Genomic DNA, 26,223 nt, shown 5'->3' on the forward strand with positions numbered 1-26,223 from the left:
ACTATGAAAAATAATACATCGGGGAAAATGTATTATTTTCTGATTTCATGTAATAGATCATCTGTCCTTACCTGCTATTTAACTATGGGTGCAACGTGCAGAGAATACAAGAACATGAGCAGTTGCTGTGGTTCTTCAATTAGTCATCCGATACTTACACAATCTTGCTCCATTCTCATATAGTGTTGAGGCAGCCTTGAGAAGTCTAGGACAATTGGACAAGCAGGGATTTTGCCCATAATCATGTGCATTAAGAATGTGTTTGCTGCCAAAAAGTCCTCTATGTCTGTTAAAAATTCTGATGTGGCTCTGGCATACAGCATCATGCACATATGCAGCTTAGCAGGAAATGTGAATCCATCCCATATAATAAACTTTTTTAAAATAATCTGTTTCTCCCGGACTATTGTGAATCAAAACCTTAAGTTCAACAGTGTTCAACTTCCTGTTCATTTTTTTTCCAAGCAAACTTAGGAAAAGATGGACAGTGGCAGCTTGCTAGAACCAAAATATGATTCTGTCAGTGTGTCACATATTCTACAATTACGTTGTTTTGGTTTCTTTTGCAGGTGCAATACTTTTTCAGTATCCTAGACAGCTAACAGAACAGTGGAGTAAAACTGCTTAGAAAAAACAAACTGCAGAATGGGAAATGTATGTTTATTCATTTATTGTCCAGTGTTTAACCTGAATGAAATACAAGGCCCACAAGAGCACTGAACTCCTAGCTATTACATATATTAGAACATAGAGTTTTGCACTTTAGACAACATTTAACACCAATTGATGGGATAACTGCATTGCTTCTCAAAGTTCAAAATAAAGATTTATTTTTAGACATGTGGCTTTGGTTTATTTTTATACATTACACCTTTTTCTTGCAGAAAAAAATTGTACAACTGCATAAATATAAAATTCTTCCACCATGAAAATGGTCAAAACATTCAATAAAGACAGCACCACAGCATGTGATGCTTCTCACAGGAAAAGAAGATAATATACAAAGCAAAATAATTATTCCTCTCACTAATGAAATTGATAGGCTGACATAGATGTCACACACAATTTTAAAACATGGTAGGATGAAAGAGAAAGAAAAAGACACCAGTTGCTACAAAGCACAGTACATAATCACTTACTCTCCATTACTTTCAAAGTTAAAGTAATTTTTTCCCTGCCACCACATTTAGTAATTTAGTAACTACTGAGGAATAGAAGTTGGGGGAAGCTTCATGGAGTGCTATTGGATAATCACAATTGGGCCTTTACCTTTTCAAAACAAAAGAGCCGGTTTGATGTAGTTAAGGTGATCTAGAAATCAGGGAGCTGTGAGTTCTAGTCCCATTTAGGCATGAAAAACTGGAAGGGTGATTTGGGCTAGTCACTCTCTCAACCCAATTCATCTCATAGGGATGTTCTTGTGGGGAAAATAGGAGCAAGGAATATTAGGTATGTTTGCTGCCTTGAGTTATATATGAAAAAAAAAGTTTAAAAAAATCTTTAAAAAATGAAAAAAGTACTGTGCCAGTTTTAATCCCACTGAGTATTTACACCTTGTGCAGCAAATCTATGCTCACAGAAAAGTAGAAAACAGTACAATAATACATGGCTTGAAAAATGACCAGAATAATGCACCTAAAGTACTATACACTAAATAAAATTCACATGGCAGCAATACTTAGGGGGCAGAAACACTGCTTACTACAAGTCAGTTATGGAATCATAATTTACAGTAGAAATGGGCGTATCCCAAGGCTCAATTCTGTTTTTCATCCTTTACAATAGAATAAATATCTGTCACTATTGCTACACTTTTAGGTTTACATTCTAATCTATTTAAATGCAGAAAGCTAGTGTAAAGCATATAGATTATGTGTAGGTCCCATATGTATGAGTTTTGTTCAAGACTAGTAGTTTTGTCTCTTTTTATACTTTTTAAATGGCTAAGAGGAAAAAAGAAGACACAAACTGTGCTTATGATCAGCTGCTTTTTATCTCAATTTTCATATCAAAACGTCCCTGGAAACGATCTTTGTCACTGTAGTAAATATTTTGACCGTAGGCCTTGCACTCAATACGCATCTCCATATTAGTAGTCAGGTTGGTGAACTGTACTGCTATAAGGGGTTGAAGGTATTTCTTCTGAATGATCCTGCCATAATATGGGTAGTATTGTAGAGGAAAGCCAGCATAGCCAGCAATACCATAGTATTCCACAGGGCCAATTTTGTCCAAATCCTCTTCTTTCTAAAGAAATAAATGAAACTTATTTTTAAAAAAGCATCTTTCCTGACCTGTGCTCCAACTTGAGCTGTTCTCTAACTGAGTAAACATCCAATTATCCATTTTCCAGTACCCTTTTAAGTGAGTTCAGATAATTAAAATACTGTAGTCATGTCTCCATCAACTTTAATTGCCTTAAAATAAGGTTCCATGATAGTGTCTGAATCACTAAAATTTTACATCCTTTTCACACATTACAATAACATAGATCAGTGTTTCCCAAACTTGACAATTTTAAGGCATGTGGACTTCAACTCTCAGAATTCCACAGCCAGCATTGCTGGCTGTGGAATTCTGGGAGTTGAAGTCCACATGCCTTAAAATTGTCAAGTTTGGGAAACACTGACATAGATGATGCAAAAAAGTAAGAAACATATACCCACATAACAAAATGAATGTCTACCTGAAACTAACATGTGGATAACTTTTTGTGCCATTAGAGTCCCTATTGTTCCAGGTTTTTTTTTACTAACAATGAGCATAAATCCACAATCACTATAGATCTTAAAAACAGGAGCTTCCAAATGCAACATAGCTGGTCTCCAATAAGACCTTTAAATTTAGAATGAATAGTCATAAAAATAATAGCAATCATGAACTAAATGAAATTCCAGCTTAACAGGCAATATGTCTTTAAAATGGGAAGGGGATGTTGCTTTTACTCCATCTGTATCGTTCAACTTCAAAATCATTCAAATTCAAAATACTGTACATACTGCTATATGTAAGCATTGGAAGAAACTATTAGATAAACCAAAGCCTTAACTGCCATCCAGCTTCCTTGGCTATCTATAAGCTTCCTAGGAAAACCACAAGTACATCATGTTAGCGACAGCTGTCTCTTGGTATTTTTCCCAGAATTTTCACTGGAAAGGTAAATTTTAATATTGGAAGTTATAGATAACCCTTCTTATAGTAGGCATTTTAATGTAGATTTGCCACAGAAAAATCAATAACCACTGGTAGACCTTTAATTGAGTTAGCTTTCTAACCCTACAAAAGGAATTTATAACTAATAAGGCTGAATTCTTTGGCTTCACTTTTCAAAAAGGAGAGCACAAAAAAGTAAACTGGCAACATCTTAAAGCAGTTTCATCTTCTCCCAAGGCAGTGTTTCTCAACCTTGACAATTTTAAGGCATGTGGAATTCTGGGAGTTGAAGTCCACGTGCCTTAAAATTGTCAAGGTTGAGAAACACTGTCCCAAGATATCACTGCTCTTTTAAGTTACTGTAGAAAAGTATTACTTTTGCTCTCCTATGGACTCTGAAGTACCTGAGCATTATGAGTCCCTGATAAATATTATTCATAAAATATTTTATGCTGTTTGATAGATGTTTTCATGATTGCCTTGTGAATTCATCTAGGCTGTCTGTAATCTGTCAGCGCTTTCCCCTTTCTTTTCTGCATGTTGAAATGCACACTGAGTTTATAAATGTGGGCAGGCTGCCAAGCACCCACTTTTTTATCAGGTGACCATAGGGACACTGCATTGGCTGTGTAACTAGCATTCTTTCAGCCACTCTAACTTCGAATGGTTGCTAAACAAATGGTAGTTAAGTCAGGACTACCTATATACCAACCTAGAGAGAGTATTCCTCATATCTGATGCCCAAAAATATATTTTTATGGACTCTATGCCTTAGATTGTGCATGCATCCAGAGGAGAAGCTCCTAGAAGCAAATCAGTATTGTTGCCACTAGTTATGTTGGATTTCAGCTCTTATTTGACAATCACCATAATGCCTCTGAAGATTAATGTGAAGGCAACACTTATTTCTTACCTCAATTTTAACTCAAGACAGTTTCCATAGCTAAGAATGAGGACTTGATATGGCTAAAGCACAAGCCAGTTTTTAGCAACAACAACAACAACACAACAACAACAATAATAAAGTTGGAAGGGACCTTGGAGGTCACCTAGTCCAACCCTTTGCTCAGGCAGGAAACCCTATACCATTTCAGACAAATGGCTGTCCAGTCTCTTCTTAAAAACCTCCAGTGTTGGAGAATTCACCGCTTCTGGAGGCAGGTTGTTCCACTGGTTAATTGTTCTAACTGTCAGGAAGTTCTAGGTTGCTTGTCTCCTTGCTTAGTTTCCACCCGTTGCTTCTTGTCCTGCCTTCAGGCACCCTGGAAAATAGCTTGACACCCTCTTCTTTGTGGCAGCCCCTGAGATATTGGAACACTGCTATCATGTCCCCCCTCGTCCTTCTCTTCATTAAACTAGACATACCCAGTTCCAGCAACCGTACCTTATATGCTTTAGCCTCCAGTCCCCTAATCATCTTTGTTGCTCTTTTCTGTACTCTTTCTATAGTCTCAACATCTTTTTTACATCGTGGTGACCAAAACTGGATGCAGTATTCCAAGTGTGGCCTTACCAAGGCATTGTAAAGTGGTATTAACACTTCACGTGATCTTGATTCTATCCCTGTTAATGCAGCCCAGCACTATGTTGGCTTTTTTGGCAGCTACAGCACACTGCTGGCTCATATTTAAGTGATTGTCCACTAGGACTCTGAGGTCCCTCTCACAATAGCAGATATTATTCCAATACCTGATCCTAGCTAGCAGTATTATTTTGAACTACCAGGACGGTCTTTAAGATAGATCTTACAGACAACACATTTCATTAAGAAGATTAACTGTTTTACCTTAGCAGTGCAATGAATGGGAATGACATTGGGATTATATTTTGCCAGCAGCTCAGGTGGGATGGAATTATTTTGTGGAGGCTGAGGAAAAGAAACACATTTCAAAAAAGTTTTAACAAATTTTCAAGCTGCTGCTACTAAACAACTCCCATATTCAGTATATTTATTTCCCACATATTATATTCTCTATAAGCAGTTGTTTTTTTAACTAATAGTTTGGAAGTGAAGCTGCCTTGGGAATGAAAGGGAAGGAAAAAGGAAAGGAAAGGAAAAAAAATCTATGAAGTTGGAGAAAGATACATTGGGATAGATTTTGTATATGTGTGTAATGAACTAATATATGTTTTACAAAGAAATACATTATCCTCACATACACATAATCCACAAAGACAAGATGAGAAAAAAGATTAGTGTAATTAATTAGTGAAATTTTGAATTTACATTCAGCAAAATTACAACTTCTCCATTTGCTGCTCCCCAATCACTGCTATTCTGTGGCCAAACCTGTCTATCTCTTGTTCCATGCAGGTAGCTCTCACTTCTATCTGAGGAAATTGGGTTAGACAGCTAGGAGGGCTTTTGAAAAAGCAGAAATCAAATGATCAAGACTAAGGATGGTTTTAGCTGAAAAATCCAGCAGTTGGGCAATATTGGGCTTTAGGATTTAGTGACCCATGGTTTAGATAGCAGATTTTCTGATGTTTCACTAGTAACTTTGATGGCATCTTCAGAGGCCAAGTGATCTGTGTGGCCAGTGAAATATCAGGAAACCTGTTGTCTAAACCCCAACACTGCCCTACCAATACCAGCTGTGAAAGCGTGACCAATACATTACTCCCAGCAATATTGATTAAACCTCATTACATCCAATATATTTCTCTAACTCAGCGGTTATCAACCTGTGGGTCGGGACCCCATTTGGGGTCGAATGACCATTTCACGGGGGTCGCCAAATGCAGTCCGCCATTTTTTTCCCCTTTTCCTTAGCTGTGCTACTCCCTTTTATTCTATTGGCTTTTGAAAGCCAATAGAATAGACTCTCTTGAATAGAGTCTAATTCTATTGGCTTTCAAAAGCCAATAGGAATTGTCCAGGCTGTCTCTGTCCTGCTGAGCCCGCCAAAAGTCCCTTCTGCAAACGGTGCTACAAGTTGTCTGCAGCGAAGGCGAGCTGTCTGGAAGCTTCCACCCCTCCCTGCTGAGCAACTACTAAAAATGTAAGTAAAAGAGAGCCAGGGATGGGAGGTGGGAGGCCGGCGGGTGCAGGGAGGGTTGCTGGCGCGCATGGGGCCCGGTGGGTGCCTTATCTCCCTTGGGCTGGGCCAGCTGGTGGCCCAGCCAGTGGTTGGCCTGCGCCGTCTCTGCCGCTTGCCAGCTACGCCTCGGCCGGTGCAGGGGGCGGCACCACGCATGTGCGGCGGTCCTGGGCAGGGAAAGTCCTTGACTTACGAGCGGTTGGGTAGTCCTCGACTTACGACTGGTTGGGGTCGCAGCATTAAAAAGGTTGAGAACCACTGCTCTAACTTAACAGTGTTTTTTGAGAAATAAAAGATACGATCAGCATATTACAGATCTCCAGAACTGGTTTAAGTATCTGAGAAAAGATAGGGTTGGGGTTACATATATGTGAAATATATGCTATTGAAGGGTTCAATTGAGAAAAGAAAGAAACCAGAATAGAGAAATCCAGAGCTGGATTTTAAAATGTTTTCAGTATCTTACTTTAGTGTCTCTTCTATTCTGGATTAGAATTTTAATCACCCCATTTGGAATATTCTGTAGGATATAATAAAAATAATAGACCAAGGCTAAATTTAGATCAAGCCCAGTGTCTTTACATGGCCTTAGAATGAAATAAATTATTCCTTCCTTCTCAAAATAACTGAGTATTAGAATATCTGTTTGCATTACAGCACATATTAAAATTTGTAAAAAAAAAATTAAAATATCCCAATAAGAAAACAGGTACAATTATTTCCAGAGGCATTTCACTGCTTTTTTGTTACTAGATTGATCAATGAAAATACTGTATAGAATCACCACCATTTATCAAGAGTTCCAAGTTCTTCAAGGACTGTATTAATTATTGCTTCACTGGATGACCAGTAGATGAACAGTTCTCAGTTAAGAGAGAGAAAGAAGCAAGCTTGTCCAAGCTGAGATACACTATTTTTCTATGAAATCATGTTACCTTCTTTTGTCTCGTATTTATCTCGTAATACTTGCCTTAGGTATGAAACCCAGAACTCTGTTGAGTTTAATGATGACACATGGCTTGCCATCTTGGTAACCATAATTTTGATCTTCTATGCCAGAGCAATTTCCCAGCCAATGGCGAAAGAACTTGCAAGATTGCTGCGCACCTTGAGAGCCATCAAAAGGTCCTCTGTCTTTGGGAGGAGAAGGATCAGCTGATGGTGTGGATTGGGAAAGAAAGAAGGAGAAGTCAATAATACCTATACACATTTTAGTCAATACCACATTTTTTAAAATTAACATATAATGGCTATTGCCTTAAGATTCAGAGAGTAACAGATTTCCTCCTCCATTTTATTTTTAAACAGAATAGAAGTGTAATATGTATTTTACAGTTTTGCATCTCTGTGAACTGGTACAGGATAATTTTTGCCAGTGATTGCATCCCAACACGCACCGATACCAAAGCATACTGTATAATGCTACTGATCATATATTTTTCTCAGTCTGAATATATTTAAAAATGATTGCACATAGAAATAAGCAGCTTGAAGGTTATAGGAACCTTGGTTTTTTACAAAGAAGCTTCTTCAAGATCACTGTTGGAATATTAGATACACAAGAGACTGCTAGCTTTAAGACCATCAACAAACTTTCAGATTGATCAAACAAAAATAAATTAAAAATAATATCTACTCACTGCCACAATTCTCAAAATCGACTTCTTGCTGAATATTACTTTCATAATTCTTTAAGAATGTGTCAATTAGGTTTATGTATCGCTTGTATGAGTTTGGATCAGAAGGGTTGAAAGAAATCTCCATTTTAAAGGCATGGGGAACAGTTGACAATCCTGGAAGGAAAAAGAAAATGGCTGTTAACCTATAGGAAGAGAAGCCAACTAATAGGACTTGTGGCAATGAAGCATTTCTAAGAACAGGAGAGAAAGATGAAAACTCTCTTCTATCAACTGATTGATAACCAGCAATCCACAGTGTTTAAATCTATTTGCCTCTCTTTTCCCTGCCTTTTTGTTCCTGGCCACAAAGTCCTGGCACAGAGACTCTGGCCACCCAGCCTGTGATTCAGAAATATGTATCGTATTTCAGGCAAATGTCCTTATATCAAAGGAAATCTTGAAGAGGCACTATACAGGTATTCCTCAACTTACAATAGTTCATTTAGTAATTGTTCAAAGTTACAACAGTATTGAAAAATATGACTTATGACTGGTTTTCATACTTACAACCTTTGCAGCATCCCCGTGATCATGTTATCAAAATTCAGATGCTTGGCAACTGGTTCATATTTATGACCTTTGCTGTGTCCCAGGATCATGTAATCGCTTTTTGCGACCTTTTGACAAGCAAAGTCCATGGGGAAACCAGATACACTTAACAACCAGTTTATTAACCTATCAACTGCAGTGATTCACTTAACTGTGTGGCACGAAAACTCATAAAATGGAGCAAAACTCACTTAACAAATGTCCCACTTAACAACAGAAATTTTAGGCTCAATTATGGTCGTAAGTCGAAGACTACCTGTATTCTTTGCATATGGACTGGGTTGCTGTATGTGAAAATGGTACATTTGAACTTTTTTGAATCTTATTTTTTTTAGAACTGAAGTCTATGAATATAGGCAGCTGATATAAATTGCATGTCCTCCCCAGCCCTTTGTGTATGCATCCCAACATCAAATATATCTTCAAATAAAACATCAAGCACAGCAATTAGTAGACTGGGGCTTGAGGAAGCATAATTGAAAGTTATAGAGGAAAATAAATAGGGTATAATAATAACAATAACCACTGATTTGCTGATTCCTACTTATAACCCTCCCCCTTCATCACTATCCTGTATTGCAATTAATCAGCAAACTCACTCTAGAAAATTCTGCTTTTGTATGCCACTGCCCCCACATATACTAAATTTGGGGATAGCTGAAGGCCTTGCTGGCTGGGAGTGCTTTCCTTGATTCTGCTTGTTAGAAGCTGGCTATGAAGCTCGCCAATGGTGATCACATGACTGCAGGCCAATGAGATGATTATAAATAAGCTCCAGTAGCAAAGCACCAAATCTCAATTACATGACTATAGAACTGCAACAACTATCATCACGCAAAAACCAAGTGTAAATTTATTTTTTCAGCACCATCATAACTTCAAACAGGACAGCTGCTAAGCAAGGACTACCTGTATGTGTGAAGAACCAAGCTACAAATACTTTAAGAGATCATTTGAACTACAACATAGTTTACTGTTATATCATCTACAATATAACTGTAAACAGTGTTGTACAGTAGTTCAAATTATAATCCAGAGCAATATCATTTTAGTTTCCAAATATATTTTACAGATTGGAGAAAAGCTAGCATATGACTGATTTCTCAGATTTTCCCCAGTTTCAGATACTCAATTAGTGCCAATAATTTAGTCAACCAGTCAGCCTTTGCTACTATCCAAAGCTTTGTATGGATGATGGGAGAAGTAAACCAATTATGAATTTCAAGTTTCTCAATTTCTTAAGTTTATGACTGTATTGCCCTGTTTCCACATCAGCCTCGGTCACATAACAAACAAAGCATATGCTAATTTTATGTATACTCCCCTCAAACATTTAGTTTGATATAAAAATGCAAAATTTGCACTCTTTTGAATGCTATTTAGCAGAACATAAGCAATAGCAATAGCACTTATTTATATACCGCTTCACAGTGCTTTACAACCCTCTCTTAAGTGGTTTACAGAATCAGCACATTGCCCGCAACAATCTGGATCCTCATGTTACCAACCTTGAAAGGATGGAAGGCTGAGTCAACCTTGAGCCGGTGAGACTTGAACTGCCAAACTGCTGTCAATTGGCAGACAGCAGAATTAGCCTGCAATACTGCATTCTTAACCCACTGCGCCACTATGCACATAAGGTAGAAATAGTACATATGTGCATAGTGATGCAGTGGTTAGAATGCAGTATTGCAGGCTAATTCTGTTGACTGCCGAAATAGTACTTTACAAGCAGCTTCCAACACTACTGATTTTTTAATTCAATCCTAGGGACTTTCAGTAAAATGATTTAATTTATTACTATAATGACTGTTTTCTAATCCTGCCCATATTGTGCAAAAGCCAATGACATCTCAGCTCCCAGCATTTCAGTACACTCAGAGCATAGCTCCCATCCTATCCCAGCCAGGTCTCTGTCTATTCAACAGGCAATGAAAGCTAGTTTGAACTGAAATTCCACCTACAGGGAAAAAGAATATCCTGGCTACATTTTCTTGTATATTATTTCTCACTATGTATACCTTTTCTTTTAATGGCTAATTTCTTTGAAAGTATAGGAAAGAACACAGGATGATTTGTGCATTGCTACTGGGTATAGTGGCTGAATTACATTTTTGCAAAGGAACTGATTCTGTGTTCCAGTTAGGAGGGCACCTGATGCAACTCAGGGTTTTGCATGCCAAGTACATGCAAACCAGTGGCCAATTGAAGCATTGGGATAACTGGAGGGAAGGGGGAAGTTGAAACTAGATGACCTCGTCTTTATACTTGGATTGTTTTGGATGTTGGCCAGATACAAATGTAATATTGTTTGTCCAGTGCAATCAGTTCACTGGATAGTCTATATTGTCTGGGACTCTCAGCTCCCATTTGGGGAGGGAAAAGCTCCGTGTAATTGGCTCTATTCGGGGATTAATTTATCCTGCTTACTCTTTTCACACTTGTCTTACTCATTCCTCATGGGTTGGACTACAACTCTCATTAGTCCCATGGCTAGAGATTATATTATATATACAACTGGAAAACCCATGACCCATTGGGTCATCAGTTCAGAGATATTTCCTTACCAGATTTCTTGCCTGTAAAAATGCAGATCTTCTAATGTACTAGAAACGTGTTTTTTTTTTAAGAATTCAAGAAGATATTCAGAGATCTATCTGCTTTGAAAGCAGCCCATGTTGAACTGTAGAGCACAGTGAAAGATCACCAGTTTACCACAGGAAATGTTTTATGACATCTTGTTTTATGTCATAAATTACTTTATTATAATGTTTATGTCATAAAATGTTTTATAAACTTTGCCAAATTTGAATTCCATGAGAGCCATGGGTTATGGATTTTGGATGCATTTTGTAAGATGGCTCATTTGAAGTACCTTGGTTGAAATGTTTTGTTCTATGGTACCTCATTTCGCCCAGTTAAAGGTTAGAGAAATCAGAGTTTTAATGATAGAAATAGTAGGTAGGTAGGTAGGCAGGCAGGCAGGCAGGCAGACAAGACAGACATAGATGACAGAGACATAGACAGACATGACACGAGACTAGAGAAGCCTGCTTTATATTCTCCTTTTTCTCAGAATATAATGCAATAAATATAGATTCAGCCACTTTAGCTAAATCTTTATTTATTGCATTAAGAAAAGACAAATCAACCCGTCAGTGTGTTTCTGTATACTACTAAAACTGCCATTGTCATGACCTTTACCTGAGTGAAACGGTACATCACAGGCCAACATTTTTTGAACCAAGATACTTCAAAGGGTCTAACCTTACAGAATGTGTCAAAATCCTAGACCGATCACTCCCAAGGAAATGAAATTTGGGAAAGTTTTGGCTGCTTCAGTGCTACTGAAGTACTGGGCTGCTGTTGTAGTCATGTGATCTTCATTTTCAATGTTTCCCAGGCAGTTTCACAATCCCTCACTTTCTCTGCCATTCAGCAGCAGTCACTTACTTGCCTGCTGGAAAAGGAAGGGAAGAACAGGGAGGAATGAACCCCACAAACTCTTCCCTGCCCCTGTCACTTCTATGCACTCCTCTGACCTGTGCTATCCACCCCTATGCCTTCCCTGACCTATGCAGCACCTCTTACACACCCCATGCACTCTTTCTAATCTGTGTTCCTCCTGTGCCCCTTCCCTGACCCATGCAGCATCCCTTGAAACCCCCACAACTTTCTCAACCCACCTACCACAACCCCTTCACTGTCCCCAACCTACAGCCTAATACTATGCAAGAGTGGAGCAGCTGTCTTTGATGTAATAATATTCATTCTGTGATTTATCCATTACAATAAAACTTACATTTTGTTAATAATGAAATATATTTGAACAAACTGAGTGCTTGACAAAATCCTGACTATTAAACATAGAACAGTAAACCTATGTAATTTATTTGTCTCAGGTGATCTTATGCTACTTAGCAACTTAATTCTTCATTTTTTACCTTCTGTAAGTTTGCATTACATGGCTACGGCTACAAAAATAAATAATTCTCGCTTGGCACTGCTAAAGGGCAAACAAGAATAACTCCTTCCAGCAGCCCTACCCTTTTCTGTAATCATACGCCAACAATGCAATATGGGTATGTGGTCAGAAACAGGATGAGAAAGTTACACTAATGTTGAGAATGATTCAGGAAATAAATATTGTGCCAATAGCTTATTCAAATCAGTGAAAATCAAATGTGTACATTTACATATAGACATGAACACACTGATTGTCCCAAATTGTAAGGCTATTTCAGAGACAAATTAAAAGCATATTGTTACATATTTCTTATGAGTCTTGCCTGAATCAGTCCCCATATGATTGGAGTTGGCACCTTACACAACAGAGTGTGTAAGGCATACTCTGTGCTTAAAGGTCCAAGTAATTAAAGAAAAATTCTCAGATGGGTTGGCAGCAGACTGGTCCTACTAACAAAAGACTCATTCTTCTATCAGGGTGAGATATCCCTAGAAGGCTCTAGTCCAACTTGACAACTTTTCTATGCAAGTTTTAGATTAAGGAACTGACATATAATCTCTGAGTTTTATCTCTGGATTAGAGTATTTCTCTTCCTAATACTGTGGTTTCAAGAACCATGAGTCACAAATGAAGCCAAGTGAAGAGCTTCTGATGGATAATTCTATTAATAAATGCAGTAGTTTCAAGCATGAATTGATGGATTCCAAATAAAAATAATTGATGCAAACAGTAGATAGCAGCAGGAGTAGAATAGATTAGGCAAACATTTTAGCTTGCTCTGCTTTTCTTTCATTTTTATTCACCACCTTGAGTTATTTATAAATAACTAATAAAAAATAATAAAAGCAGGATAAAAATAAATAAAATGTATGTATTTTTATCTTTGCATTCTGTTCTTTTTTGTTCCTTACCACCATTTTCAAAACAATAGCAATAAAATACTTAAAATTTATAAAGATGACTTTTGATATTACAAGAAAATTGAATTCTGTCTTGAATTTTTTTTCCCTGAGTTTTGATATTATAAACTTTATAATATCAGTGACTATGGTATAGGAATGTATATATCGTCAAGACAGTTATAATGAATAGTTTCAAACACTATTTAAATATAATGTACAGAATACTTTTTAAAATGAATACCAATTTCTGTGGTATTCATTGAAAACTACTGTAGGGATAAAACTACGTGTAACACCAATTTGCCAATATGCTACTTGCTACCTTTCTCTACCAGCTCCTGTTTATATTTCTCTTGTTACTTGGAGGATGGAAAACCAAGCATAGTAATCTATGAAGGCCAGGGGTGGGGAGTGATGTTTAGTGATGTGATCATACCAATGTCATCATATGCATATTTGTATTAGGCATTAGGTCACAAATAAAAAATATAGAACAAAAAGAAAAGAAAGAAGAAAAATTAGAAACAAAATGAGGAAAAAAGAATATAGAAAAAAGACCAAAGAAATATATAAAGAAATGATTTTCCTATTCATCATAAGTATAAACAATTTTAATAACTTATTATCTTCCTTAAAATACAATAAATGATTTCTTTTCCTCATATTTCATCTCTTACAGTATCTATAAATAAAGCCTTAAAGCATTGTCATTTAGTCCTGATCAGCAAAAGTCCACGAAGGGGTACCAGAGATAATAACATGTCTATTTTTAACCCTGATCAAATAAACCACCTTTATATGCCTTCCTGTTACTTTTAACAATCTTGATCTTTGGTCTCTTCAAAACATGTTCTAGAATTTGATTTTATTATTTTTAATCCCTTCTCACAAAATTCTTCAAAGCTTTAACAAGTCTCTTTTGTAAATCTAATATATGAAAGTTATCCAGGTCATTCTTTTCTTTTGTTATTTGTGCTGTATATCCACTTTCACTATGAAGATATCAGTGGACTTCAGTTATATGTCCAGTTTTTATATCAGGCTTGTAGCCTGTCATTTTTCAATCCACTTTGACATCAATCTCAATCTCAGTTAAGAAAAATCAAGCTTTTGATAGTGTGTACTATACCATGTGCAATCATGCTTGCAGTTTAGGCAATAAACTTTGTGAACTAACATCTGGTATATCCAGAGATAATTTGGATCTTGCTGCAATTACCGGGTTCAGGGATTCCAATGATTGGGATGTAAGTATAATAGGCTATACCAGACACAAGGCCCGGGGGCCGGATGCGGCCCATGAAGTGATTTCATGTGGCCCGTGAAGCCATTCTGGAAACAGTGAGGGAATGGCCCCCACTGCCTTGGCCCTGGCCCAATTTTGTGATGGCCACCTATGCTGAAATACATTCAGTCTTAGCTCCACAAGGCCATCTGGAAACAGTGAGGAACCAGCCCCTGCCACATCGGCCCCATCCCCTGGGTGCATGCTGGGGAGGTGTCACCCTTTATGAGGAATGAAGAAATGCACCATCGCCTGGAAGTGACCAGCAAATGGCCCTCACCTACTTCACATATCCGGCTTGATGGGCTCTGCCCTGGTCCCACCCCTTTCTGCCAGAGACCCTCAGATCTGTCCCACTCCTGCTCAGGCCCCTACAGGCACCCTTGACGTGAATGATGTAGAGCTGGCCACGCCCACCTAGTAGGCCATACGCACTCCATCCACACACCCAGTAGGCCGCACCTACCCAGCCCCCCAAGGGCAACCACAATGCTGATGCGGCCCTCAGTGAAATTGAGTTTGACACCCCTGGGCTATACTATACAAAAAAGACAGACTAAAAAGATGTGTGTATGTGTGTGTGGAGTTGCCATTTGTCAAGGAGGGCATAAAAGCAATACTAATTCAGAAAAGGCATGATTTACTTCAAACTTTCTAGGTTTGCTTACAACTAAAAAGTGATCAGCAATCAGAACTAGGTGGCCAGGACATTTAAAGGATTATGATAGCATTTTGGTTGAGGAGATAACCCAGATGGCAGTAAAAGGAGAGGTTATAATCATGGGTGACTTCAATGTGCCTGACATTAACTGGAATCTTTCAATTGCATTTACAAGCAGGAGCTGAGATATTAGGGGCATTAAATGAGAGTCATTAAATGATGCCTTTCTAAAACAGTTAGTAAAATGCCCAACAAGAGGGGATCATACTCTAGTTTTAGTTTTGACAAATGGAGATAGGGCACCAGAAATTGAAGTGGGGGGAAAACGTAGGTTACGATGATCATCAATGCCTTTGGTTTGGCATTAAAACTTAAACTGATATAACATAGACTACAACTAATGTTTTAGACTTTAAGCGGACAAATTTTGATTGAAATGGAATATCTAAGACATATACTTGAAGGGTAGCATAAAGTGACAGGAGTCAGTACACTGATAAAATCTGCCATCTTCAAGACAACTAGCTTCTATGTGAGGCACATTATTAAAAGCAAAAGAAAGAGAAACCCACCCTGGTTCACAGCAGATGTACATAAAGGAGAAAAAAAAACCAGCATATACAAATATACGAATGACAGAAGTGTAGCTGATAAAGAGGTGTATAAGAATCTACAGAAGGAAGCAAAACAAGTTATCAGTGCTGCTAAAGCACAGAAAGACGAGGAACTGGTTACATCTATTCAAAACGGAGATAAACCTTTTTTAAAGTGTATTAGTGATAGAAGGAGAAAAAAACTGTTCACTCACCAAAATAAAAAATGCAAACAATTCTTATTTTAAGGGAAGCCTGGCTCTAGCAAACCATCTTCTAAACAAATACTTCTGCTCAGGCTTTTCCGAAGTAGATGCCAGTACAAAAGCAGATTGGAGGATCATACTAGTCTAGCAGGACAGATTCTTTTCCAGAGTTTTTAGAGATGGAGGTGTCAGGTGAGCTAGCCTGCTGAAAGCTTAATAAAGCAATGGGTCCTGATGATATTCATCCCAGAATCCTAAGGGAACTTCTAGGTGTACTTGCTGGACTATTAACTGATCTTTGTAACCTGTCTCTTCTAACAGATGAAGTTCCCCAGAACTGGTGAATAGCTAATATTGTACCCATCCATTAGAGTAGAGAAGAATCTGGAAACTATAGACCTGTGAGTTTAATATCTGTAGTAGTGATGTTAATGGAATCACTCTGGAAAAAAAGGATTACCAAACATTTAAAAGCACACAACTTGATGGACCCAAAACAGCATGGCTTTATATCATGTCAAACTAATCTGACTGACATCTTTAACTAAGTCACAAATGTTTGGACGAAGGTGCTGTAGACATAGTCTATCTGGATTGTAGCAAAGCATTTGGTACAGTTCCACATAATGAGCTCATAAAACATTGAACAGGCCCTAGGGCTTAATCACTGGGTGGTTCAGTGGGTAGGAAGTTGGCTTAGGGATAGATCCCAGTGTGTGATTATTATTGGGGCACTGTTTGAATAGAAATCAGTCACAAGCAGTGTACAACAAGGCTCAGTCATAGATCCTGTTCTGCTCAATGTGCTAGTAAGCGATATAAAGAAGGATTGCTAGGTGAAGTTTGTCTTTTTGCTGATGACTCAAAGGTATGTAATAGAGTTGATGTTCCTTTGGGGTATTTGTAACATGGAAAATGATTTGGCATTGCTGGAAAATTGATCAAAAATGTGGAAACTGCAATTCAATATTTCTAAATGTAAAATCATGCATTTAGGGAAAAACAATCCTCTGGCAAGGTACAGTATTGTGCATACGGACAGAACAATAGAAGAAAAGGATTTAGGTGTGCTCATAGCAGATGGCTGCAAAATGAGTAAATAGGGTGGCCAGCCAGCTGTGAAGGCAAACAAAATTATGGGATGCATCACTTAGAGGGATCGGGGCAGGAAAAAGGTCCCAATCCCGCTATATAGGGCTTTAGTCAGACCCCATTTAGAATACTGTGTCCAGTTCTGGAGAGCTGACTGAGTGAATCCAGAGACGGGCAACAAAAATGATGCAAGTTCTGTGGGACAAAACATGTCGGGAGAGATTGGAGAAACTGAATATGTACAGCCAGGAGAACATAATGGAAGGGGGAGACATGACTGAAACCTTTAAATATATTAAGGTGTGAATCAGATTCTATAAGGAAGGATTTTCAATATTAAGCAAAAATCAAGAACACAGGCTGACAGGAAAGGCAAAAGTAATGCTAGAAAATATTATTTCACAGAAAGAGTGAGAGAAGCTTGAAACTAACTTCCAGCAGAGGTGGTGGGTCAATCATCAGTAACTGAGTTTAAACATTCTTAGGGTAAATACATGTCTATCATCTGACAAAATTTAAAAATAAAAAACCTCAAAAGGCAGGCCACTATGTCTTTTTCTGCCAAATATTTTCTATGTTTCTGTCTCAATCTTGTTGAGTAAAATATGTTCCTCTTCCATAATATCTCCGCAATACAGTCTATCTATAATGGCAGACATTTTAAAATTAACTTCTGGGTCCATTGTTCAAAAATATCCTTCAGCATGTGCAATGTTAAAATATTTTGATCCGTTCTTATTAGTAAGTCAAATTAAGTATTCTTCCTTTATAATTGTACTCTAGTTCCTTTTGGTTCCCTAACATCCAGCCTTCAAAGTCTCAGCCTAACATGTTTTTTTTTAAAGAAAACTCAAAACAAAAGCATTTTTCCACAGGAAGTATTCTTATGATTAATTTCAAACTTTTATTTCAAGTACATCTAGACCCTAGTGTCAGATGTACTTTCAAAATCAAAGTTCAATCCCTCATTTGCTGTTTATTCCAAAAGAAAAATAAATAAATCCTCAAATGTATATTTGAAACTTCTTTTGCTAAAGATTAAAAGAAACTCACTCACTGCTATAAAACTTGTGAATACAAAGATTTCTAATAGCTGAAAAGAAGTTAACAATCAGTTTCTGAACATGATTAGAAAAAGACATATGCAAACTCAGTGTCCTTTAAGGAACTGACCCTTCAATTCCCTTGTTGTGTATGCCTTCTTCTCCTAGAGCTCTAAATCTGCCAGAGATTACTCATGCAAAGAGCAACTGTATGGAGCACTTGTGGGCAATCTTAAGACCTTTCCTTATCCAGAGAAGAATTACAAAGAGACAGACCATTTGCCAGCTCTTCATTCCACTGTGGCTGTTGGCTCCACTTTCAATTGAGTCATCTTCAGTTTGCTATTTCTTCCTCAGAGGTCATCTGAAACACCTCTAGAAGTTAATTTATTATTAGTAATGAAATATATATGCTGCCTAATTCACAGCAACTCTGAGCAATTTGTGCAGTTTATATTAAAACCCAGATATGTCAGGTAGCCACTTCCATTAACACTTGGGTAGTTCATACAATAACTTCATGTATTACATAGAAAAAAGTCTTACATATTACATTGGAATCAGGGCTCCAGGAATTAAAGTCCAGTGACATAATAGCACTTCCTTCATGCAATACTGTTGCATTTAGGACTGTTTAGCTTAACAAATTTGATATGAATTTAGTCAAAATTGACAGAAGATAAGGTATGACCATGCTAAGCATGCCTATATCAGATTCAATCAAAAGGCTTTCTTTCCTGATTTATATTTTGACTACTTTCAAATTTGAGGACTTCATGTCAGTCTGTCAAATCCTTTAAGGCTGGCAAACTCTGGAAACGAGAATCTCTTGGACTTCTGGAATGATCATTATTGTTAGTACAGTAATAACAAATCTCCACATGAACTTTTATGTAGTATGGTTAAGGCAGGTTTACTGTGTTTCTTTCTCAAACTTTCCCCCATTTCTGGACTAAGGAATCATTTTGTAATGCTTCAGTTCCTTCCTCAGACAGGATCTGATAGATATTCCATTATAGAGTACTAGTTATTAATAACTTTTTATTACATTTTAAAATCTAATGAATACCTTATCTTCAGCATTTTGTAGAATACATACTGTTTATATCAAATAATCTCTTATTCTCTTCTTTCTACCTTTATTAATGCTATATCTTGTCCACGGTTCTTTTTTTTAAAAAAGATTAAGATCAAGCCACTCCTAAAGAAATCTATACTATACTCAGAAAATATAAATAATTTTTTAAAATTTGGGTGAACACAACTCTTTCCTTTTTGCAACATAGCTTCCTATATACATTGGTTTATGTGTCTTCTTGTCTTTCTCCTGTACATTCTAGGATGGACAAATAAAAGAAAGAGTTGAGAACATTTCATTTTTAACAGCTGGGTGGAAAAGAGAATTTTAGCAGAGACAGACTGTCATACAAAGTCAATTCCCTCTACTGATTTAAACAGCCATTCTCGTCTGCATATGCCATCACAAACCAATGTCACTGTTCAATTGGCTGTCCACATTATAAATCCCTATTTTGCTTCTGTTGAAACGTCCTGCCCAAATCCATTGTTTAAATTTGTAGATATGTCAATCATTACAGGCACTCTCTGGCTCTTGTCACCATCCTCTTCACTTTAACCAGGTGGAAAACTTTGACCAATCAGAGTAGTGCAGCAGGAATGGAAGGAGACTGATATAATTTCCCAGTTTCTGCCATTTAGGCATTTAGGTACAAATTAATAATGTGAAAAGAAACAATGAGAAGATGTTTTCTAAATATAAACTTACATTATGTGTCTTTTTTTTAAATTAACTAAGCTGCACCAAACAGATTCTAATTCAGACAGATATAATTAGATATATCTGAAGGACACCAGAACAGAAATAGATGCAGAAAGGGGGAGAGAGCTTTCCCTGGTTACCTAGGTGCTGTAGGGTTGGGTAACAGTAAATGCCCAGCTTCCGGCCAATCTTCTATCTTAGATCACCAATAGCACGTAATTAAAATGGAAAAAAATACAGGAACATGGCAAATTATAAACAAAGGCACAGTCTGATATCTCTCCTGTACAGAATGTTGCAAAGCTACCCCTCAGCTACTTTAGAACTGTGTAACTACTGAGTTCGAAAAATATGCCCTTTTTCTTCCATAAATAAAACAATGGAATTGTTTTTCCTCTGCTTAATATGGTTGGAAGCCTCGATAGAAAGTTATTTTAGAAATGAGAAGCAGGATGGTGATATCTATAGAAGGAATAGTTTGTGAAAATGTCAGAATTTGAAGAAATAACAAAATTGACCATTTGGTCAGCTAAAAAAACAAAAACTTTTCTGAAAGTGACAACTTTATATAGAAACAAATTGATGATTTATGGATTTGAAAATTTAAAAAGAAATGGATTAAATGAGTGGTCTGAAGCGACCTGTATAACATTTAAGCAGGATGAGGGACAATAAGGTTGTAATTATCTGTTGAATTGTTGGAAATCATTCATATATATCTTAACTGTGATTTTTTTTTTAGCACATTGCCTGGGAATGAATTATATAATAATATGACAGATGAAAATGTAAGGACAACTTACCTTATGATGGAGAAGGCAATGTAATATTTCCAGGATGCTACTTATCTGCTAAATAAACTGCCTGACTTTAAACCAGCTTTCTCAACTTGATATGCTTCAAATATATTAAACTTCAATTAGCATCATTCTTACCAATATAATGATCAGTACAAGTTTGAGGAAGATTGTTTTAGCAGTTCTTATGCATTTTTTTCTCTCAATAGAGAATGACAGAAAACTTTTGAAAGAGGTAGTTAAAAGGTAATTACCCTACCTCTACAACCCTTCATAGCCCTAAAGGCAAACCATATCTATCCCATTGCAATGGGGCACATAATTAGCCTACCCAGCCGCCCTCATAATTACCTGGGGGTGCTACTCGGTCCTGATACTTGGGTTGGAATTTGCTGACAGTGAGCAGCATGACTTGAATGGTCCCAATGAAGATGCCTGCCAGGCAGCCATAGAAGATCACGTAGAAGACTAAGATCTTAACTGTGACAAGAGAGAACAAATACTGCTGTTAAGGACAAAGGGTTATTAGGCCACTAGAATAAACATCAGTTTTTCAATATTACCAGCATAGGTCACATTAAAATCAACATTAAAGCCAATTGCTATGAAGAAAAGATAGCAAATTCAAGCAATGGGACCTAAATTTAAAGAGACCAGAACAGAGTAATTTTTTAAAGTTGTGAGTTACGAGCATATGCTTTTCATAGAAAACTACCATCCTAAATACATTTACTTAGAAAAGACTTGCTTGTTGCAGGTTGTGGGGATTATAATCCAATATATCCAAGTATAATGTTGGGGAAAACTGGCTGATATTGTTAGAATTAGAATGATGCCTAGCTTAATCTATGTCCTTAAAGGGACTCGGGAGCAGTGCATTCCCAGCTCCAACATAACTCTTGCTAGCAAACTCAGTGTTAATGGCTTATACTCCAAAACTGGACCACTGAGAGATAGGGAATATAGAGTAGACCCGAAGTATGGTAAGAAGGTGATGTAGTGGTTAGGGTGTTGGACCAAGCATGGAGAGTTGCAGAAAGTTTATTGGGTGACTTTAGGCCAGACATTTTCTTTCAGTCCAACCTACTTCATGGAGTTGCTATTGTGGGAAAACATAGGAGGATAGAGCACTTCTCTACAAAATGCACAATATAAATCAAATAAATAAATAAGAGACAACTATTGACATTAATCACATTCAACTCACACCCAACTTTGTTACAAAAATCTACAATATTATTCTGAATGTTTCTTACATAGGAAACGTATATATTTTTGGAATTATCTCTGCGTCTGAAGTTGCATAAAAACACAACTTGCTGTAATAGTTATCTTGATTAAACTCCTTGTTTTCCATTTTTAAAGTCTCTTTCACAACATTTATTTGAACTCAAATCCTCTTATGAAGACTCAGTTCTCAACAGCTTCCTCATATTTTGCTTTTTATATAATCTATTAAGAAAGCTATTCCACATTAATCACCCATTTACAATACCAAATTTTAATCAGTCAAATTAATGCCCCAAAACTTTGTAACAGAATAAATTGGGGGGAAGAGGAGTAAAACTTTATTTGTAAAACCGCTTCAGGGAACTTCAGTTTTTGAAATCTGGTTTAATCAGTTTTTAGTTTACCGGGATTATCTCAACTGATTAGCAGCAGTGTTACATGCTGTACTAAAGCCTCAGTGCAAATCTACTAGCAATCCAACTTTTGAATATAAAAGGGGCGGTGAAGCTACAAATTACATTTTAAAAGTGATCTTTGGACCAACATTTGTACAGAATGACTGTGAAAGAGCAGCAATAAGTAATACATATACAGAAAAGTTTCTCCTTTTACAAGCTGGTCAGAGCAAGAGATAAGTCCTATTAAAATAAGGTGTTTTTCCACCAAAGAAGGGAAAAATGAAAGTAATCCAGAGAGACCAGCAGCACAATAGTTTTAGCACTCCTGGGTTTAACACACTCTATAGTAACCAGGCAGCAGTAGGCAAATAACTGTGACGTCAGAGAGATTTGAGCATTTTTTTCCAGAGTACAGTCATAGGAGGTGCTGTTGAAATGAACTAGAGAAAACCTGCTTGACAGCAGGCTGCTACGGGTGGCGCATATGGAGGGCAGTGAAGGGACATACATTTAGATGACATTCCTAATCAGGATCTTAATAGTAACCCACAACCTCAAGGTCCACTGTCTTCCTGAGGCTACAGAAGAATTATGTTCTAAAAGGAAAGACACGGCATTTTTAAAGCAACAGAACAGTGTATTATCTAGTACAAAGATAAAATCCTCCATTGGTCTAACCACTCTGAAAGTGATGTAAGGGGCATTTTATTGTCCCCTCAGTAATTGGGTATCACATGACAGACAAGTACCCCCAGAATAATTGAACTAGATCAACTTAGTCAGAACTAAGCCGTAGCTTGTGATGATGGGAATAATACTGTGATGCAAGCCTTTACATCTCCCTTTTACACAGATTCAAGGATTTAAGCCTGAAAATTTTGACCATGTCACTTCCAAGATGTCATTGGTTAGATTCAGCCATGAAATGGCACCTGGACAACAAATGCAGGTGGAAATAGCTCTCTAACCAGAACTCTTAAACTAATGTGTGGATTATTTTGATATGCATCTTAACCTTTTCTCTTTCCTCTCTAAGCTCTTATTTCATACAGCCATTCTCATTTATTACAAACATTTTTTTTTATTGCATAGAACTATTTTTTGCTTCTGGGTATAGCTGATGTTTCTAATTTGCATAAAAAAATTAGAAGAGATTAGAATGTTCTAGATACTGTACTCTGCAGGATCTACAGAGATACTTAAGTTTCAAACTCCAGCAGTGATTGGATGAGATTCAAGGGCAACCTATCCTTTCCTTCAAGGGCAATCATATCTAGCATATTACTGTAATGTAAAAGGCCCAGAATGTGCTCTGCACAATCCACATGAGATTTGTTAAGACTTTTTCCCTTGGAAAAGACTAGAAAATAAACTGCATTTCGTGATTCTTGGCTGGCACAAAAAGCCTGTTCAAAATAAAGCCTAGGAAGCAAGTAAAAACAACAGTGCCTATTCTGAAGTTAATATTGTTTTACAAATTATCGAAAGTGACAGGGGAGTAGATGGAACCTTTGAATGGTAAGTCTCTGAAAATCTACAATGACTTTTGCACTTGAGCTGGCTTGTGCAACACAGAGTCAGTAGTCAGCCCATGAATAGGGCCTCACTCCTAGAGTGGTGGTTGGGGCAAGGATGTCTAAACCAAGCAGCAAATAGGGTGAGTGTAAAGAGGAAGGGTGAAAAATTAAATAGTTTTTGTCTGCGTGTGTTCTCATTCAACCTAGGTTTAGTTGCTAAGAGACAGCCTTCAAGGAGTTTATCATTTCTAAACTCCTTTTGCTTCCCAACCTGACCTTTCTCTCTGTCTCATTCTCCTATCTCTGCAGCTCTTTAGACCTTCCTCTCTCAGTGAAGGTGTATGGACAGCTAGCAAGTCAGATTTTTCAAGAGATGTGTGGCCATCCAAAGGGTCCTCCCTTAAACCAGTTCAGGATTCTCCTTGATGCAGTTGCTCTGCTTCCCCAGGGATCTCAAACAAGTCTACCATTACCTCTTTGCTCAGAAGGTATCACCTTGACTAACCTTGAGCTCTGATGCATTATTAACCCTTTGGAGTTGGGCTAGAAAACAGTCCCAGCCTTCTCTTTTACTGTCCCTAATTCCCCAGGATTCTGGTAGCTATTTTAGAAGAGCAAAAGGAAATACTAGGCCCATTCACTGGTATGTCCTTTTCCCCATGTGGTGTCCTTCCTGAGCAAGGCAGAAGCAGCCGCAGTGGCTGCTGTGCTGACAAGGAGTGTAATGGGGGAGGGAGCAGGGCACCCCCTCTCTCCTGGCACCTACCCACTCTGCCCTGCCTACAGTCACGATGCGTTTGTGTCTATCAATGCCCTTCAGTGTGACCTTTTGGGGAGGGAGGAGAGGGAGGAAAAGAGAAAATGAAAAGAAACACAGGCTGCACTTTTAATGCAGAGGCAACAGGCTGCAGTACAGAGATGAAAGTCCACTCTGCAAGGTGACAAAGCAGCCAGCCTTCCCCAATCGGAAGGCCCTCCAAGGATACTGAATGTCAGTTCTGATCACCCTGCCCAGCCCACCTGGGCATGTTGGCATCACATCTGGAGGACCCCAGGTTGGGGAAAGCAGAGAGGCAATCAGAGTCCCAGGTTTCTCCCAGGAATGTCTGCCATAGCAACAGCACTAAGCTAATTCCGCAAAAAGAAATCAATTTGATCTTTTTACATGCACAATGCACAAGCAGCAAATGATGGCAGTGTTCACACAATAGTTCCTGTTAACATGTTAAGCTCGGTTAGCGTTAGTCTTGGTTTGCGGGGGGGGGAGGGTGGTGGTTGTCATGTTCCATGAATTCAGCCATTGACTCACACATCTGAGGCTTAAAAATAACCCTCAGCCCTCCTTGATTTGTCAGTTCCTGAAAGGTTCTGCCATACTGGAAAGTCTCCGTGGTGGCACAAGACCATTGCTCATCTCTCTCACTTCCCAAACAAAGCGTCCTGGAGGTTTGATTTTTGAAAGCTGGGAAATAGGAGGCTTGGTGTGTATTTTTAAACCCGACAGCAGCACGGGAGATGGGCGGGGAGCGAGGGAAGCGAGCCAGCCACCCGAGCAAGAAAACTGATCCGCAAGATTTACAGCCGGCGACGGCATCCGTGCCCTGCCAGTGTGGTAAGGAAAGCAGCTGCCGTGAGCCAGGTGCTCAGACCGACGATCCGGCGAAACTCACAGGCATGCGAGGCGGAGGACTTTTCCCTCCCACGCAATCAATTAACACCGCGCACGCACACGCCTGATGCGTCTGTGTTTTAACGGAGCACAAACCATAAAGAAGCAAATCACGGCTAAGCAGATACTCACACCAACTGCCTCCGGTCCTCCCTAAAAATTCCTTCTTCTCCGAGTTCCAGATGAATTTCTTCCAGTTGCCATCCCCTTCCTTGGCTTTCCCGCGAGCCATGAATCAGGAACTTCCTTCGATTGCCTTAGGAAGAGCTATGCAGGGGGAAAAGACCACCTTCTTCTCCGAGATCACTCGGTGCTAACCACTAATCCAGAGTACAGATGTTCGTAGCCGCTGAACTGCCGGCAGACGCTGGGAGGAAACGCGAAGGTCTTTGTGTGCCGGGCCAGAGTCCCACCCTCCGAAGGGCGCGAACCTCCGAATAATCCTTGTCCGGAGAAAGAGAGAGGTATACTTGTATCTCTGGTTCACTTAGTCGGATGGACGCTCTCCCAATGCCGGGAAAACAAGGAAAAGGGGTGGCGAGGAGGCAGCAGAAAGGAAAAGGCTGCAAGCGAGCGTGCCCGTGTGAGAAGAAGCCAAGGGGTGGGAAGAAAGAAACGGGGCTCTGCCCAGGGACAGAAATTAGCTCTGTGCCCTCCCACT

The 26,223-nt window shown here is 38.4% G+C and overlaps 2 protein-coding genes across 2 annotated transcripts in view; one reads left to right on the top strand and one right to left on the bottom strand.

Annotated features, from left to right (window-relative positions):
* The window catches only part of LOC120298579 (nucleoside diphosphate kinase 7-like), a 41,192-nt gene extending 39,706 nt beyond the window's left edge, over window positions 1-1,486 (top strand). Inside the window, exon 8 of the mRNA XM_039322466.1 lies at window positions 570-1,486. Coding sequence (XP_039178400.1) covers window positions 570-602 — 33 coding nt within the window. The 3' untranslated portion in view covers window positions 603-1,486. The remainder of the gene's footprint in view (window positions 1-569) is intronic.
* Window positions 656-26,223, bottom strand: ATP1B1 (ATPase Na+/K+ transporting subunit beta 1). Its single transcript, XM_039322485.1, has 6 exons — window positions 25,695-26,223; window positions 21,100-21,228; window positions 7,835-7,987; window positions 7,165-7,349; window positions 4,940-5,020; window positions 656-2,247 (listed from the first exon to the last, which is right to left on the bottom strand). The coding sequence occupies exons 1-6, from the start codon at window positions 25,792-25,794 to the stop codon at window positions 1,981-1,983; spliced, it is 915 nt and encodes a 304-aa protein (XP_039178419.1). The 5' UTR covers window positions 25,795-26,223; the 3' UTR covers window positions 656-1,980.

This window comes from Crotalus tigris, unplaced genomic scaffold (assembly GCF_016545835.1).
Source record: "Crotalus tigris isolate CLP2741 ecotype Arizona unplaced genomic scaffold, ASM1654583v1 scf7180000024115.3125172, whole genome shotgun sequence".
Classification (NCBI taxonomy): domain Eukaryota; kingdom Metazoa; phylum Chordata; class Lepidosauria; order Squamata; family Viperidae; genus Crotalus; species Crotalus tigris.

Coding starts and splice junctions, on each gene's coding strand:
- ATP1B1 (XM_039322485.1), bottom strand. CDS start 25,794: ATGGCTCGCGGGAAAGCCAAGGAAGGGGATGGCAACTGGAAGAAATTC. Junction 21,229..25,694: donor GAGGACCGGAGGCAGTTGGT/GTGAGTATCTGC, acceptor CTCTTGTCACAG/TTAAGATCTTAGTCTTCTAC. Junction 7,350..7,834: donor CGATTTTGAGAATTGTGGCA/GTGAGTAGATAT, acceptor CCACACCATCAG/CTGATCCTTCTCCTCCCAAA.